Source organism: Periplaneta americana, chromosome 6 (assembly GCF_040183065.1).
Source record: "Periplaneta americana isolate PAMFEO1 chromosome 6, P.americana_PAMFEO1_priV1, whole genome shotgun sequence".
Lineage (NCBI taxonomy): Eukaryota > Metazoa > Arthropoda > Insecta > Blattodea > Blattidae > Periplaneta > Periplaneta americana.
Genome location: NC_091122.1, coordinates 132185441 through 132204820, shown reverse-complemented (window position 1 = coordinate 132204820; position 19380 = coordinate 132185441). Strand labels below are relative to the sequence as shown.

General features: G+C 35.0%; 1 protein-coding gene across 3 annotated transcripts in view; it reads right to left on the bottom strand.

Moving 5' to 3' along the window:
- Positions 1-942: 942 nt before the first annotated feature.
- glob1 (globin 1) overlaps positions 943-19380 on the bottom strand; it is a 59839-nt gene continuing 41401 nt past the window's right edge. For 2 of the 3 annotated variants that reach the window (XM_069828963.1, XM_069828964.1), the window contains exons 2-4: positions 8594-8771; positions 4486-4711; positions 943-1473 (exon numbers count right to left, since the gene is read on the bottom strand). In XM_069828963.1, coding sequence (XP_069685064.1) covers positions 1324-1473; positions 4486-4711; positions 8594-8757 — 540 coding nt within the window. In that variant the 5' untranslated portion in view covers positions 8758-8771 and the 3' untranslated portion in view covers positions 943-1323. Of the gene's footprint in view, positions 1474-4485; positions 4712-8593; positions 8772-8880; positions 9192-19380 lie in introns of those variants that run through there. The other variant, XM_069828965.1, reaches the window with a different exon arrangement.

The following is a 19380-nucleotide window of genomic DNA, read 5'->3' as shown; positions in this document are numbered from 1 at the left end:
ACATATTGTATTTTTTTTTTTCCTGAATCGAGAATATAATACCAGAAATGTAAAAATTATATTTAATTTCTTTATTCTGGTAGCATTTACAACTTATCGATAATTGATTATAGCTTATCAAATATAGATTATTTTCGCTAGCTTTTTTTTTGCGCACTATTGTGAACTATGGCCTCTATAATAGACCTACATATTTCCGCGTTCTTCACACAATTTATAAGGCTTATTTCATATCGGTTACTCAATTGAAGAGTCCACTGCAAGAATGATGGATGTCATTTGGAATACATTTTGCAGGAGAAGCAATTGAAAGTTTGAAATGCTTAGCGCTCAAAGCTTAACTGATTTTCCCATCATTACCGGACAATGACTCAGTGTTAATGCCATATAACTCTCTATGTACATTCTATATGTCTTAAGCTATGCAATGAGTCTTGGTTCATTTTCGACAAGAAAGTGACAACCATCATTCTTGCATTGGACTCTTCAATTATTTTGCCAGTTTTAAGCATATATATTCAGTTTAACTATGTTGGTTACTTTATAATAACCCCATCAATATCGTGACTCAGCTGTGTGATGCCATCTGTCGGTTCAGCCGTGTAGACTCAAGATCTCTGAATTATCACTTTCACACACCCGAGCGTCTGATGCCATCTATACGCCAGTTACAATACTGCACCGCGCCGTCGCTGTTTTGGTTTATTGCTATTGTAATGGTGGTAATTTATATTGAAATTAAGAATGATGGTGGAATCATGGAGAGAAACAGGAAGAACCCCGAGAGAAATCCTCAGGAACCCTGATTTTGTCCACCACACATATGACTTGACTATTACCACTGAGCCACCAATGGCTCAAGCACAGAATATCACTTTAAAAATTAACACCATGGATAACAAGGAAATGTTTTGCCCCTATTGAAATGAAAGCTCACGAGCGCTCCTATAAAATACGACAAAGATGTGTTTATTACAAATACATTGTACTCATGAAATAAATCATTATATTATAAACATTTACAGTCCCTTCTTCACGACTCCTGAGTTTAGTACAAAACAATGTCCCTCAAATATGATTGCGTTTCATTTCCTTCGTAGCTGTTAACATTATAGCAGTTGTCTATTACACTGAAATGAACGCGCCTTCACAATTAGGACACATTGTTAAGATATAGTAAGTGTTCATGTGTCATTAAAACAAAGACTACAATCTTTGGAATATTACTATAAGAACTTATTAAAATATCACATAGTATCATCGTCCAGTTTAAAAGTATAAAATGGCCGTCGTCATTCTCGGGGGGGTTTAAGTAGCGAAGATTTACGATTTGGCTTCTTTGGCCTTGTCCAGTCCTTTGAAGATGACGGAGTACGCAACGTCCAGAGTCTTATTCCAGGCGGCCTCATCGTCGGCTGTGTACTTGGAACCTAGCTTCTTCTTCAGAACTTTCAGAACGGTTGTTTTGAGATTCTGTAAACAAAACGATATCCAATTAATTTCGCAAAGAAATAAAACTTTTCAAATTAGAATTATGCAAAACTTGTCTTATACTTGAGTATACGGAAAACATGCCAGGAATAATGAGACTAATGACGTCACAAAGATGACACATACTTTCTTATTACAAGTTTCCATAATAGTTCAGTTACTTCATTATCCTGTTTCGCTAATTACACAAGTTTATTTCTTCTTCTTCTTTTTCACTTCACGCCTCTTCCGTCTCACAGTTGCTCTCTCCATCTCTTTTTTAGCTTTCCTACGTCTCTATTCCCTTGTGGTTTGTAGTGGAATGATACTTAAGATATTCTCATTTTATCCATTCTTTGTACAGGGACATCATTTTATTTTTACTTCAATTTTTATTGTACCCGAGTTTTTGAATGTACTTCACTCCCACCCCTTCTATTAATGAAGTTCCAACTTTCCTCCAGACAGAATCAAGGCCGCATATAGTAAAGAGCACCGAGTTAGTGAGTATAGTACGTTCCAGAAATATGTTCGCGTTTTCCAGTGACGAAAAAGCTTTCAATATTGAATCATATTTTCGCACAGGTACTGTCCGTTTGCCTACCGTCGCATCCCGATTTCCCCCCACCTGCTTCTGCACGCCCCTCTGTAAAAGTTGGGCTGTCTTAGCTCTTTTCAGAAAAGATTAATTTCTGTTAGGAATTCGACGTTTACGTAATATTATACAACTGTTTAAAATAACTTAAATAAAAGGGCCTCGTTAAGTAATTAACTGTCACGTGATTTCCTCCCTTTCTACGACGCTGCGACGTAATCACTTGGACGGACAGTAGATAGCATGTCTCAGTAATTCTATCTTTTCGGATCGGGCAGAAGTGAAGATTGAATTTACAGTACGTAAGGTACTCTTTTATAGAGTAGGTACAGAATTATTTCAACATTAGTTACTGATACGAAGTACGAACCTGGTAATTGGAATTACGTACAATAGTCTATAGTGCCATAATATGCACATTAGAACTGAAGCATGTATCGAAATGAACGGCCACCATTTTCAAAAATGTGTTTAAATATCCATATTATGATTATTTTTCAATTTAACTTTCATTCTCTATATTGTACTAATGTGCTGTAGACAGTATAATATACACTGCATAATGAATACGTCCGCATGGAAAGCTCAGTTCGTGAGTAAAAACACTCATTGTTAATACTGTACTGTATTTTGATTAAACAAAAACGTAATGAAAATTATCAAACTCAAAATCGCGATATTTCCTAGTTTACGTAAATGGATGAACTACTTTTCTTCTCTCCTATATGTAGTAAAGTGATTGTTTTGTATATTACGCCAGTATCATCGAACTCCAGTCGTGGAAGGGGTAGTAAACGGTGTTTCCGGTTCTTAATCGTTGATCCAAAAGGTATAGCCAGGTTAATATTAGAAATGTTAATAAACATAAAATGATGTCCCTGTACTTAGGTATACGGAAAACATGTCTGGAATAATGAGACTAATGACGTCACAAAGATGACACATACTTTCTTATTACAAGTTTCCATAATAGTTCAGTTACTTTATTATCCTGTTTCGCGAATTACACAAGTTTATATCTTCTTCTTCTTCTTTTTCACTTCATGCCTCTTCCGTCTCACAGTTGCTCTCTCCAACTCTTTTTTGGCTTTCCTATGTCTCTATTCCCTTGTGGTTTGTAGTGGAATGCTACTTAAGATATTCTCATTTTATCCATTCTTTGTATATGTTGCAATGTATGGTTCTGGTATCTCATTTTGTCACTTATAGAAAAAATATTTAATTCTGCGTATGTCCTCATTTCTTATATTTATCTGGTACAACTTTTTATTCTTCTAAAATAATGCAATACGAAACTTTGTATTCTGCTTTTCAGTTTGTTTGGGAGTACGGTACCCAAGATTCGCGTCCGTAGAGTAATGTAGAAATAGCCATACAATATATATATATATATATATATATATATATATATATATATATATATTGTACAATTTAAGTCTCGTTTCTTTTCTTGTTTTATTTTTCAGAGTATTATGTACTGTTACAAAATTTTGTCCATTATTGTTTTAGAAGATTAACTCCTTATGCAGATGAAATTATTGGGGATCATTAATATGGTTTTAGGCGTAATAGAACGACTATTGATCAGATTTTTGTATTCAACGTCAAAGTAAAGGCCATTAGATTCTTGAGTCATCTTCCAGCGAGGTTTGTTATCCCGCTACAGTACAAATTTCTGATTTTTGATGCGAAGAATTTGGTGATATCCATTTCAACGGCTTCCAAGCTTTGGAAACACCTTCCACGCAGGAAATGGGCCATGGATCGAAACAGGGGATAGTGTGAACGTTCAGGATCAAGGTCTATATGCCGGATGTGGTAGCAGTTCGATTCCCCCAGTTCCTGGATTTCTTATATAGTTGTTCGAGCGGTATAGGATCTCGCATTGTCCTGTTGCAAGAAACTTCTGTTTCGATTAACTAGAGAAAGGGTACAATCTCTCACTTAAAAATCCTATTTAAATATGAATTAAAAGCTTAAGATCGTTCCAAACGTGTCAAATTTGCGAATCACGTCCTAAATTAATTTGATAATTAGAGAGACTACTTAAAACGTTTAATTTTCGAACTAAGTTTTACATAAATGGCTGTTGCAAAATATATGGCTTGCAGCAACCAAATTAGTAAGATCGTGTTACTCCAAAAATGAATGTGTGATGCAGTTTGATACATAGTTGTATTTTATAGTCATTCACACTCGTGGATTTCTTCTTGTGAGGATATGTGAAGTACATCTTAACTTGTATTTTGATATCTACAGAGCTACGAATGGTGCTCGCAGCAAGACATACTAAGGTAGAATATAGAACTTAAAGAGTTTAAATCTATGTATTTTAAATGAATAGTTAAATTTCTCGCACAACTCAGAGCGAAAAGGACAATGAGTACTAATTATTTAAGATTGTGATAATATTTACTCACAATAAATTCCTCTCTGCTAATGCCATGTCGATGGTGGTTTTCTCCCAGCTTCGTGAGCATCTCCACAAGGCACCCTGTGTCGTCCAGGTTGTCTACAACACTTGTCAGAGCGTACATAACGCTCATACAGTGCGCGTGGAACCTGGGGTTGGTGTGCAGCTCCTTTAGTGGGACATCTCTGAAGCCCCTGAAGTACTTCTGATAACCTGGATTCGCTTCGAAGAACCTGCGTGATATAGATATATCGTATTACAATATAGTCTACAGTAGCCTACGTAGCTATTGATTTGCGAACTGAAAAATATATTAAGATCTTCCTTTGCTGCTACATTATGAATTGTGTTCCAACTGACATTAGAAAATCATGTCAAAATATCCTTTTAAAATTCGTACATTCGTAGACACAATAAAGTCAGGTACAAATAAAAAGAAATAAATATCGGTATTGGTTATAAAAAATTAGGCGGAATCGGAATCAATAGTGACGACAGAGGATAGATAAACTAATGCTTATCCCTGCAAAATGGTTGTGATACTGTAGGGAAGGAATTAATGATAAAATATTGTGAACTCATAGATAATTGGCCGTTTATCTCACTCCTTAGACAAAAGTTCCACTGAAGAAGCACTGATAATTTTGAAGGGAATGAAGACCGAAAGCATACGCCTCCTACTGTGTTAAATTTTTTGGATTGGAAGCAGCATAGCATTACTAGAGGCGAGGTTTAACAATAGAAGGGCCGAAACGCCTGGAAATGTGCTGCTTTTCAATTTAGACTTATTTGATTCCCAGCAAACTGATATATTATTATCTACTCTATTGTTTATGTTGCCATTGCGTTCTCTTTGTCCTCGAGCAATATTTTTTTTTCTCTTATTAGTTCTTTGCTTCAACTGAACAAATTTTGCTCTAAACGTCATATTATTCAATTGTTTCTGCATTGTTGATTCTAATAATCAAAAGGATACATTTTGATGAAATTATCCTAAATCCATTTGTTAGAGGATCTTGAGTTTTGCAAATGTGGTCTGTATTAAAATCTCTACCTTAATACTACAACTAGATAACTGCAAATTTCATAATTTTACAGGAAGCTGAATTTTAATGTTTATTTTGAAATTAGAAGTATTTAACAGAATGATAAAATCTATTATTGACTGTTTAGATACTTTTGAGACTTGTTTTTGGAGTGCATATTGTAAAATTGACGTTTTCAAAAACATAAGGCCTAATAAATATACCTACTTCTAGCAAAAACTTATATTTATATAATCTAGCAGATAACTGCAATCTTTTTTTTTATGTTCTAACGATATTCAACTTATTTTATATTTTTGTTTTCATATTTTCCGATAATGTTATATCTCTAATGTGATAAGTTGAGCTATATATAATCTTAATTTTCCTTATTGTGTGTACTTAGAAATATTGTATTCACTGTATACTTTGTACTGCACTATTTTATTACTACTATTAGTATTATTATTATCATTATTATTATTATCATCATCATTATTACTATTATTATTATTATTATTATTATTATTATTACTATTATTACTATTATTATTATTATGAATAATTGTCTTTTTTTGTATGCCTCATTTATTTTTACCTGCTGTTCACATATTATTATGCTTTTTTCTTTCTTTCTGTATGTTATATATTATGTCTGATTTCTTCTTATTTGTTGTTTATTTTTTATTATTATTATTATTATCTTATTCAGTTTTGTGTGTAAAATTGTAGTGTAATTTGTAAATTTGTAGTGTTTTTGTAACGCAGTCTTTACTCCTGGTTGAGTGTTAGAGAAGGCCGTACGGCCTTAACTCTGCCAGGTTAAATAAATTATTATTATTATTATTATTATTATTATTATTATTATTATTATTATTATTATTATATTAAGAAACTTAAGGGTAGAATGTATGATATTGTGTTACAGTTGTAAATAAATCTGTATTTCTCCTTGAATGAAAGTGTTTTGTATCAAATTGTATTGTGAAACGGATTCCATAGATGTCTGTCCAATAACAATTGATTTGTAACAATTTTTGCGATAAGTGAGTATTTTTTATAAGAATTATGTCTTTTTTAGTTAAAAATTGAAAAACAAAATCTGTACAAAGCAATTAACAACACATTTTTAGCCTCAGAATAAGCCAATTAATGAAATGACACTTTTGAATAGTTCATGCTCTATTTGTAATATTTTTTTGTAATATTAAATCAAAATAAAAAAAAGTATTTTACTATGAACTTCAAATTAGTATAACTCTGAAAATATTGAGATTAGGACGCATGTTTATGAGATTTTTGCTTAGAATGTCTTCGAAAATAAGCTCCTTAAGTGACTGTAAATCCTCGTGAATCACCCTGTATAGTTGTACTTCTACCATATGATAAAGCTTAACTCAAGTATTTTGGAAATTTAGACAATTCATTTTCAGCTAAAGTGCAGTTACCTTGTTGTAGTATTAAGGTACGTAGCGAAATTATTATGAATACCAAGAAGTTTTGCTTTATATATTTATTTACTATAAATCAAAACATCAAAGGGTGTTTATTAGGTTAATTTTGTGACTAGAATAACACAGACTGACTGATCATAATAAAGTACTCTTAATAACGCATATAATTATTAAATAATGTAATTAAATTAACATGCGAGGTAAACAAACGCTCGACGTAAATGTATTTGAATGATGTATGGCGACATGCCTACAAACCAGCTCCAAACTGGTAAGTCGCTCGAGAGGGTTGGTGGGACCAGTTACTGCTATTGTATCTCTGTCTCGTCTAAATACCTGCCATAGATAAAATTATATATTTATCCATGGACCTGCACAAACAGCGCTCAACGAGCGCGCGCGCTCCTTCGGAGCGGGAGAGCCTTGCTTACCGCTCGCCGAAACGGAGAGGAAGATACGTCAGAATGACAGACTAGAGGAGAGGGAAACGACCACTCAGTTATCTAGTGGAGTGCAGTGTGTAGGCCTATTCTCAAGTAACTGTTTCGCGTTTACCTATTGCTACAGTACAGTATGGAGGAATCTAAAAGACGGAACATAACATTTAACATTTAACGATTTACAGCTCGAACTTATTGATCTTCAATGTGACCCAAGGGCTAAAGATCGTTTGAATATATAGTCCACACCTGTGGAGTAACGGTTAGCGCGTCTGGTCGCGAAACCAGGTGGCCCGGTTTTTTCCGGGGTTTTCCCTCAACCCAATATGAGCGAATGCTAGGTAACTTTCGGTGTTGGACCCCGGATTCATTTCACCGGCATTATCACCATCTCATTCAGACGCTAAATAACCTAAGATGTTGATAAAGCGTCGTAAAATAACCGACTAAATAATAATAATCTTTTGAATAATACTACTAGCCTGGTTGAGTTTTACAAGATTAAACATTAGCAATAATATCCACGACTACACAGGCTGGCTGTGAAAATTATTGCTATGTTTGGCTCAACATTTATATTTGTGAGCAACTGTTTTCTATAATCAACTTTAATAAAGGCAGACATCGAACATCTGTAACTGAAGTTTGATTAAGATCAGTAGGCTACTGTTCCTTTCAGTTGCCAACAGCATAAAACCTCGTTTTGATGTACTGATAAATAAAAGTATAACAAAATGATATTGTACATTTAAGTAGCTATAGAATTTCTATTATTTCTGTACAATAGATATTTCTTTATTAATTAATAATAGTCCAAGATAGTTTTGCAAACACTAAACGGGAATTCATTTTATAAACTCTCATAATAGTTCCTTTTGTGTGCATTTTGTACGAGATCACCCCTTCTTCCAGTCCACCCTTCTACAGAGCGCAGCTAATATCTGCATTCCGCTCATGAGCTGTGAGCCGGCTCGGAGAGCGCAAACCTTGTGCAGGCCTTGTCTAAGAGGTTCAGTTTCTATAGATTGCAAGAAAATAGTGCAGAAGAAAAAAAATCTCAATCTTATTGAAAGCGATTAGCAGGATTGGCGATTAATTTTAGAGTTACTTGAGAGAAATGAGCGTGCAATAAATTGGGAGAAATGGACGTCACGCAGACTTTCTACACACACTACATGAAATTTGAGTAGACTTACATTACGAGGAGGTCGATACCATTCTGTTTAATGTCCGCCTTTACAAGCTCCCAGTTGCGCTTTACGGCCATCTTCTCACGTGGTGTAAGGCCAGTGGCAGGATCAGGAACGTCCAAAGCCGGATTCGAGGCTCCTCCCATTAGAGAACTCAACAGGCTTCCCATTGCGGCTGTGAATACTGAAATTAAAGCAACATTTAATTAGTACTTAAATCTATTTTCATCTCAAGTAGTTGGTCAAACCTGAAGAAATAAGTTAGTTAGAATTCAGCGTTAAATTACACTAACCTTAAGAAACTCGCTGTTATAGTATCAGAAGGGCAAATCAGTCACAAGTTAACTCGCAGTTTCTTTTGCTAAAATTTTTTACTTCGCATTTAAGATATAAAACGACTTAGATCCTCGGAGTTTATTTTTTTCCTTTTGTAGAAGACTGGCACAGCGCCTTGAATGGCCTTATTGTGTCTTACCACTCCTTTAATTAAAAATGTTTTTTTCGAAAACCGAACCTCCGCTTTTTTTTATATATATAAATACCGTGACACAGCTATTTGGTTTTATATGTCGAATCCGTCATGTAGACTTAGGCCTAAAGTTACGGTGAAGTCCCACTACAGAGCCCTTCCTCAGAATATTAAAAACCACCTATCTGGCCCCTGCTTCAGCTGTGACTAGAGTCCTTCGTTTGGTTACTTTGAATACAAGTCAAGATGTACATCGATTGTACTGTGTCATACCCCCACCCCCGACTTTATAATACAAACTAACATTTCTTACTATAATTATTAGTTGAAAATATTGTAAAAAGACACTAAAATATACTCGTCCATGTAACTGTCAAACATCTGTGTCAATGTATTTTATATTCACTTATGTACTTTATATAATATTTTATTTTCTGTTGTGTACAACTTGGGGGGTACAGGTATAAGAGGTAACAGCTACCGCCCTGTTATAATGACGAACTCAGGGCAAGTAGAAGGGGAAGGAAATGCTTTCGCATCCCCTCTCAACTTGTACGAAATGTCGTTTAGCTTCGCTTGGTCCGGACACGGACAGCAGGTTGTGAGTCAACATTTCACGACGCTTTCAGCAGTCTTCCCGCACGCTCTAGTACTCTGTGTTTACGTTTGTTTATTCGTGTATAAGCCGGTGAACAACAGGTATAATCCCATGTACAAAACACTACATGAATTTAATAACAGTAACAAAGTGTTTACTTAAAGGCAACTTATATGCAATAAAAATACCTTCGGGTAAAATAGGGTCTATAAACTTGGAAATTCAATAATAATAATAATAATAATAATAATAATGATAATGATATGCAATAAAAGATCATGTTTACCAGGGATAGACAAAACTAAAAATTTTTCAGGAGCCAGTCCCTTATTTTCAGAAGCCATCACATTTTGCCCACATATGCAATGGAAAAGCCATTCGAAATTAAAGACGGGCGAAGCGTCAGGGGAAACAGGGTAGGCCTAGACAGCGTGTACCCTAATATTTTGTGAACGAAATATTTTCTAGTTAATTCAAGTACAGAGACATCATTTTATTTTTACTAACATTTCTAATATTAACTTGGCTATACCTTTGCTACCCCCTTCTACGAGTGGAGTTCGGTGATACTAGCGTAAAATACAAACAAATCACTTTACTTTGTATAGGAGGGAAGAAAAGTAGTTCATCCACTTACGTAAACTAGGAATTATCGCGATTTTGAGTTTGATCATTTTCATTAGGTTTTTGTTTAATCAAAATACAGTATAGTATTAACAATGAGTGTTTTTACTCATGATCTGAGCTGTCCATTCGGACATATTCATTATGCAGTGTATATTATACTATCTACTGCACATTAGCGTACAATTTAGAGAATGAAGTTACAGGCTTCAGTTCTTTTGTGCATGTTATCGCACTATTGTAGCTAATTCCAATTACCAGTTCCGTCCTTCGTACTAGTAACCCATGTAGAAATAATTCTGTACTTAATCTATAAAAGATTACCTGACGTACTGTAAATTCAATCTTCACTTCTGCCCGATTCGAAAAGATAAAATTACTTACATTTTTTTAGTAAGTTATTTTACGACGCTTTATCAACATCTTAGGTTATTTAGCCTCTGAATGAGATGAAGGTGATAATGCCGGTGAAATGAGTCCGGGGTCCAACACCGAAAGTTACCTAGCATTTGCTCATATTGGGTTGAGGGAAAACCCCGGAAAAAACCTCAACCAGGTAACTTGCCCCGACCGGGAATCGAACCCGGGCCACCTGGTTTCGCGGCTAGACGTGCTAACCGTTACTCCACAGGTGTGGACGAATTACTTACATATGCTATCTACTTTCCATCCAAGTAGTTACGTCGCAGGGTCGTAGAAAGGAAGGAGGTCCTTTTGTTTAAGTTAATTTTAAACAGTTGTATAATATTACGTATTCGCCCAATTCCTAACAGAAATTAATGTTTTCAGAAAAGAGCTAAGACAGCCCAGCCATTACCCTTTACAGAGAGGCGAGCAGAAGTAGGTGGGGAAAATCGGGATGAGTCGTAGGCAAACGGATGACAGTACCTGTACGAAAATATGATTCAATATTGAAAACTCTTGCATCACTGAAAAACGCGAATATATTTATGGAACGTACTATACTCACTAACACAGTACTGTTTAGTATCACCGTAAGGCACTCTGACTGCATACGCGGCCTTGGTTCTGTGTGGAGGATGATTGGAAGTTTACTAGTAGAGGAGGTGGGAGTGAAGTACATTAAAAAACTCGGGTACAATAAAAATTGAAATAAAAATAAAATGATGTCCCTGTATTATTCCTTTACAATATTAATTATTCCCAAATACATGACTGCCCCCCCCCCAAACTTGTCTGATTTTTTTTTCTTCTAACGTTAGAAAATATTGAATTCAAAAGATCTTTCTTGCTTTTGTTTATGATTAAGTTTCTGTTCTTAAATTGATGAATTTAATGTCTTCAGATCATGTGCCTGGACTGCAATATTTATTTTAAATTTCTGAATCTATAAGAATTTCTGTACCTCACTTGAGGAATGGAAGCACCGTAATGTTTCTTTTGTAACAGCCTGTACAAGTCTGCAGATGTTCAGGCCGCCGCTTGGAGAAATATGAATAATATACTGCACAACAATGCAGAAAAAGGAAAAGTGATCCCGGTATAATGTGTAAACATAAAGACGAGATTAAATATAATAATGAAATTAGAGTTTACATTTCATGTGATATTTTCAGGAATGTAAACTTTATATAAAACAAAAGTTTCTGTTAGTACTGTTACGTAGTTTTATTGACATATGCATGTGTTTCTGTACGAGAGAGAAAAGAGGGAGATTGTTTTAAGTTATGCCCTATTATAATTTGTAGCAAACCTACAGTTCAAGCCTTATACAACTCTGTCCGAAACATCGCGATATGGATGTAACACTGTAAGAAATATGCCCTCGAAAATACCTTTATTAAATAATCATATTCCGATATACTATACTACGGTCAAGCTATAACGGGGGGGATGAGATAAATGACGTCCCCCATAACCTCGTTACATGGGGATTCTATGGTTTTGCTTTGTCCCCCCCACCCCACCCCAAGGAAACTGTTCTCTTTTCGCCAATGACTATAAGCACTTTGCTATAGTAGTCGAAAGTAGACCAAGCTAACCGGTCTGTCTGTTTTCCCTTTGAATTTCAAAGCTTTCAGACAGAGCAACACTAACGCTATCTGGCTATGAAACTATGACTTTTCTCTAGCGAGATTTCTCCGCCCAGTAGACAGTTACACCAGCGTTTCTTCTTGCTCTCATTGGCTAGTATTTGAATCTCAGTAATAAAGGTGCTCTTATTGGCTACTATCTCAGGCATGCTTTTAATGTAATTAATTTGAATTTACTTTATTACAAAGATACATCCAAAATAAAATAATGATATAATAATATTCAAATATAAAGTATAGCAAACTTGCAACAAATAAATGATACCATCAAAGCTTTCAAGTACATGCCTTTTCTTGCCCGTCAATATTAGTTACGGTATTATAACGGAAACGAGAGTTTCAAAGTTACTGTTCTGCAACCAGGAGATTAACCGTGAAAGGAATGTGCTTACTATTGCGTCATCTATTGAAGCGAAGTAGATAGATAATATTACTGTTATGTTAGTTTATGCTCGACCATGCCGAAATGTAGTAATTATACACCTGGTAGCAGACCTTTAATGCATGTCATTAAAGTACACCTACTCATTAAAGGTCAGGTATTTCAGCCAATGACTACTCAGGTTACAACTGTTCAGCCAATGACAGGTCAGCTTTCTACCGTTATAAAACCGCAAGTATCGATTATTCTCGGATATGCAATCGAAAGAGAATTAGCGAAAAGTCACGAAGGCTGGAAATCCAATACTGTTGCAGAAGGTTATGTTCTGTTACTATAATAATTAGCGTTAATTGTAAATAATATTCAAATAAATTCAATTTGTCATCTCGTTTTTCAATGTCTAATTATATTTCAATGTTATCTCTGTAGGTTCTTATGGCCTAGCAAGGTCAATGTGCACATCTGTTCCTCGGAAAAAATCAATACTTTCGCGTCTGCGCACATCTCACAACATACGAGACATTGCTCCAGGTCAGATACAATAAAATTAACAAGTTAGAAATATGGTCGAGCATAAAAAGTCGTATGAAACTCGCCTATAATGGTAATTAAGAAGCTCGTATGAAAATTATGAAACTCGCTTGCGCTCGTTTCATAAATATCCATACTCACTTCTTAATTACCTTCATTATAGGCTCGTTGCATAATATACTATTAAAAAACATGCGCTCTCCTGCATATGTTATTTCCTGTAGATGGAGGGATTGAAAAACCAGGAGATTAACCGTGATCTAATTTTGTAACTAGGGTAGTATAAACAGGGTTGCCAGATTTTAGATATACCAAGGAGGGACATCATTTCTTCATAAAAGGGGAATAAAAATTGTCCCTCTATATGCAGTCGAAATGACTGATATGAATCTCAAAATTGCAATTTTAATAAAAAACATATTGTAGGTACAGGTTTCCAAGTACAAAACAGTGTTTATCTAACTTACATCCAGATCGATATAATTTTGTACTTTTACATCACGTTTCTCCGGCGTCTTTCTGAAGGGCTTGTGACAATAATGTTATGCAAAATTATTGTCTTGATAACTTAATTCTGTCTCATAGATTTTACCAGGTGTTTATTATTAATTGTAAAGCACAAATTCTAAAAGATGTAACACATGTGACAAAATATTTAAATTCGTATATTTATTAGAGTCGATGGCAATTCGGAAGGCGGTAGTCTGCTAGCGTTTGCGTCGAGAGAGACAGATAGAGGGTAAGGCAGCGTACAACATTGCCACATCGTACTTCACGGGCACATGCGATGCAAATAGCGCAGGAGAGAATTTAAATTATCAAAAGACAATAATGATATTAGCGGTTGATTACTGTAAGCATGACACCAAACAAACCCTGTTTCTTTCACTAACAATATTCTTTGCAGGGTTCTCAATCCCACACCACATGCTTCTGCAGTCGTTTCTTGCACGTTGGCAACGTTGCAGCAGCATCAAGATGGCCGGCAGCGTTGTGCTCGTCAACGTTTTTAAAATAATTATACACCTTAAACAATATTTTCCGCACCTGCCTGTGCAATACTTGTTTCTTACAGTCTCTTCTTCCATTTATTTATCTTATACACACACAGTAAATGTTAGTTTTACTTATTCAAACGAACTTGGGAAGTACTTGTTACAGACTGATTCCGAATAGTTCTGCTGTACAAGCATGTGACGTCACATGCCAGAAATGCTACGGCGCATATAGCAGCCGACCGCCTTCCGAACTGCCGTCTAGTCTAATTCATTAAAGTGACATAACATTTGATATCTAAATTCATATTTATTTTGTGACTTAGCATATTAGTGCTCAAAACCCATCATTTGACAAATAGTATACATTTTTAGAGTTTATACAGCCTACATATTTATCACTGAACTTATATTTTCAACAACCTTCTTTCCATTTTTTGTACCATGCATTTCTGATGAACGTCTCTTTTTAAAATGTTTAGAAATATCATATTTACTATCGAATTCGCTTTCAAAAACATTACACTTTCCAAAATATTCGTTTTTTTTTTTCAATGTTCAAACCTACATTGTTAAGATAATTAATCTAAATTTAATGTAATTATTTAGGCCTAGAAGAAAATAGTTACTGGGTAACGATAAAATTATACAAGTGATGTTAATTTTCTAAAGGAGGGACTTTTTGCGTCCCGCCTCGAATCGAAGCGGGACTCGGAATTTTTATATGGAAATCGGGATATCTGGCAACCCTCTGTATAAATATGTGTGTATCAGTGTTATCGTTTGTGCTTTGAGAGTTTGCCAATGGAGATACGTGTACTCACGTGTGTGACCTTATGACATCAACATTCTTTCACAGGATTACCCCGCTGCGTCTCATACCCCTGAGACTTTCTCCTGGTTGGAGTACAGTACGAATGTGGTGTAAGACGCGAGAACAGGCGGATTGAACTGATTTACAAGAATATTATTTAAGGTGAGTTGTAAGGAAATCTATTTATTTCTTATTTCTCTTATTCAATCCACATAACAGTGAATTATATTACTACTAGTGGCTTGTGCAGCAAATGCTGCAAACTAAGTTCATTAGACGTTCAAATAAAAACTTTTCAGATTTATTTTCAATGAAAAATACCAGACATTTTGAAAGTCATTTGCTTCCATAATATTGAAACATACTCCCTCTGAATGGTTTTTTTATTGCCAAACACTTTTTCTTGAGCCTATCCACCTTCAGTTTTTCAGCTTCAACGCGAAAACGCAAGTAACAATGTCAGGACGATCAGTGGGTTTTTCATTTGGGAGTAAAACAATAGCTACTCCAGGTCATTGTGGATTGTAGGTTAAAGTTACAAAAAAAAGGACAGGTTTGCTATGCTTTCGAACAATAGAAATAGCATCTTGGTATAGCTGCTGCATGTAGAGCTTGAAATGTAGAGGGTAAAATCATTTTATCCTGCTAAGAGATCTTGCTGAAATGATCGAGAGACTAAAATATTTTGTAGGTCTCTTATTTTATCAGTAATATCGTCTTTCTTTAGGAACTGTAATTTTTGCGCTCTCTCGTGCCAATACTAAAGAGAATGACGCATATAAGTATCTACACCACACCGCCATTAAGTATATGAAAAAGATCCAACCCTACTTGATTAATAACTATAAAAATATTTGATTTTTAATAACAATATTATTATCTTACGCAAATTTTGTAGTTACATAGATATTAACATCATGGCATTAACTATAGTATAATAATATTTCATTTCTAATGGTAATAATGTCGTCAAACCACCTCAAGTTCTGTAGATTTTAATATCCAATACATAGCTGTACTCAGAAAATTACACACCGCAGAATGAGACCTGTAAATTATTTTTAGTAAGTCTTGAAATTTTTAATAACCAATTGAATTTGAACTCTAAATATATCAGCAATCCTGCAGGTTATGGCCTTCGTGTAATAGCCTATTGTTTATTGTAGTGCGTTTTTTTATTTTATTCTGAAATGCAATTAGTTCTCAAAACTGACGAAAGATGGATTTTAGAAAATACGAAAATTATGTAGGAAAACTAACGTTTCACCGAAAGTTACTATTTTTCTGAAAATCCTTGGATGCCAAGCTTCAAAATGAGGGGTCATTCATTAAAATCCGTTCAGCCGTTTTCTGGTAATTTCCATTACCAGTTCAAATTATATATAGAAGATTTCTATTCTATTTGGCAGTTCTCCCGCTGCCTATTTAGTCTATATTTAAAAATAAAACGAGTGCACGTAGGGTTATAAGTTGTTACAGGGTATGTCCTAGTTTTAACAGCAGTCATTAATATAATATTGAACACAGATCTGTATGCGTCGAAGACAAAATTCCATACATAATAATATGATTGGAATAGGTTAAATGAAATAATAAATATCTGTCTACAGACCGCTTGTTTAGTCCTGACAGCTCAGCGACGCGATAGAGGGGAAGTAATAGGAGAAGTGGGGAGAGTTCCGGAGTAGAGATAAGGGCGAGCGGTCGGTAAATGAATGCAGTACAGCTTAATTGTACTGGAAACATATCGCTCTACCGCACGCATGACATCCGATCGCTCCCAAGGCAAGCGAGTGAATAACCCAAACACCCCTTGGCGTAACTATATGGACTCGCCTGACCCAGGCGCATATCGCCGTCGACTGTCAGAACTAAATAATTATCGTGCTGTACTCCCTTACTTAGCTCACTCTTCGCCACTGGATAAAGATACATTTACTGAAATATATTAAACAATATTAAACATCTTTTATAGGCTACAATGAGGTCAGTTACCTGTGGGAGCGAGACCAATTTCAGCTGTGCCTTATTTCGACCGTTACTCAGTCTTACAGGAAAGCATTTTCCATAGCTCGACAAACGTATTCTCACTGTAGTTTGTAACAGGACTAAAGTTGCATTACACAGTTCAATAGGGATATCCTGAACTAGCCCAACAGATAGCGCACGTGTACTTTGAGGGTTGCACTTTGCGTGTGCATTTGTTTTTCGGTATGTAAACATTGAGGATATACGTAGTGTATTAGTATATTAAACACTCTTAAAAACAACTCAAAATTCCAAATGTTTGTTATATTCCTACATGTAAAAACGAAGGGAAAGCTTTTTGTCTTCATTCAGGTCCCGAAATATTTTGAATATATGCTTTAAATCATAAAAAAAAATGACTAATTAAATTGCGCCTCGAAAGTAACTATTTCAAGTAATGAATTGCTGGCTACAGTTTCATTTTAGAGAAGGGAAAAGAAAAATCAATAAAAACATATGCAACCTCGACAGCGAGCTACGTTAGCTTAGATTATATGCAGTAGTTGTAGGAGTCTCCGAAGTTCACGCCTGCAGTAAACTCTCTATAAACTGAGATGTTCATTGTCCAGGACGATCCGTAGTGAAATCCATTTCGTGAATAATGTTTTTAATGTACTGTAGACTAATGATTAAAAACATGTTTTAACTTCAAATTTTCAAAATCATCCTACATAGTATTCAAAACTGCATGTCCTTAACCTACAAAATACACGAATAATCATGACACTACTGCAATCATATTACATCAACCTATCGAACATTGTACTTCATCTTACTGCAACATAGAAAAAAATACCAGAAATTCAATCTCGATAGTCCCTTCCCTATAAAAAAAAACACATTGGTGGCTGCATATCTTGTTTTTAGAGTACCTACGGTACTTAAATACCAATGATTAAAGAGGGTAATATTCATCTACGACATAGTTCCTATTTTTTTTTATTCATGCACCTCGTTCTCAAAGTTCTCGTTTAGGTTCATGAACATTCAATTTACTCGTATCTATATTCTCCATACTGCAGATTTCCCCACCCATCTCGGGGAATCGCTCAATATTATACAGGTTTAGGCCTATGCTATTATTTATTGTAAATTAAATTAAATTATGGGGTAAGAAAATACTGAATTATATTAAATTATACTAGGTTATACAAAAAATTGTAAATATAATTTTGACACGCACGGGAATCCAACAAATGGGAAATGTAATCAATTATAGCATATGACATAATGTAGCCCTACAACATGTTGCGCCGCATGGAACGCTCTGCCATCTAACGGTAAAACTTCGCTTAAGATATCCCTATTTTCCATGCGTGAATGCATGCAATCTGGGAAGAATATTGACATAAGTTTAAAACGTAAGTTCAATTAAGATGCATGAAGATTTTGTGTCTACATGGTGCGCCGTTTAGAACGTCGGCTTTACTGCGTAACTATATTAATTAATAAGCTTAATCGATTTACGGGAAAACAGTTGGCCACACCGATAAATAAAAGAACGACCATGCGATAAATTGATAGCGATAAATCTAGCTGCAGAAATTATCGCGATGTTTGACTGTAATTGAGTGGAATTCAAAATTTCATTACACTTCATTGGTCGAAAATGGAACGACGTCTTATAAACGAAATAGTCAGTATAAAATTGAAGGAGGAGAAGTAAACACTCCAACCCATCTTTCACTCCCATCCTTACATAATATTAAATGAGCGTGCCAGACTTCCTTTTGCATCATGATTTTAAAGAGCATTTATAGGACAGAAGATTTCTATTGCAGTATTTGTTCAAAGAATAAACAAACTTCGTACTGAACTTTGATACGCTTTAATGAGGAGTCATGGTCACGTGAAGTTATTTATTGTTAACCTCCTCTGACCTTCGTCGTTTGACGTCTTTTATCTGCGCGCATTTATGACTCCATAAAATTGAGTTATTACCACTTGGTCTCTAGAGACTGAATTATTATAACTCTGTGGCAAGCCGTCTAAAAATTTCCATTGCTTTATGCACAATTGAGAATTTAGACCTAATGTGTATGAAACAGAGATATCGATGAAATTAAGAAGATTTAGAAATTAGAAGACATCCTTGGTTGCATAGTGATCATTGCGAGTGCGTATAATGGATCCATTGTTCGCGGGTTGAAATCCGGGCAATTATTGGGAACAAAATTAAAAAACAAAAAAAAGTATTCATTTATTTAAAATTCCAAAAGACGGAACAATTTTCGCAATCTGCAGACAAAATTAAATACTTAGAAGATAATTTAGCATTAAGTAGGTCTATTTGTTTAT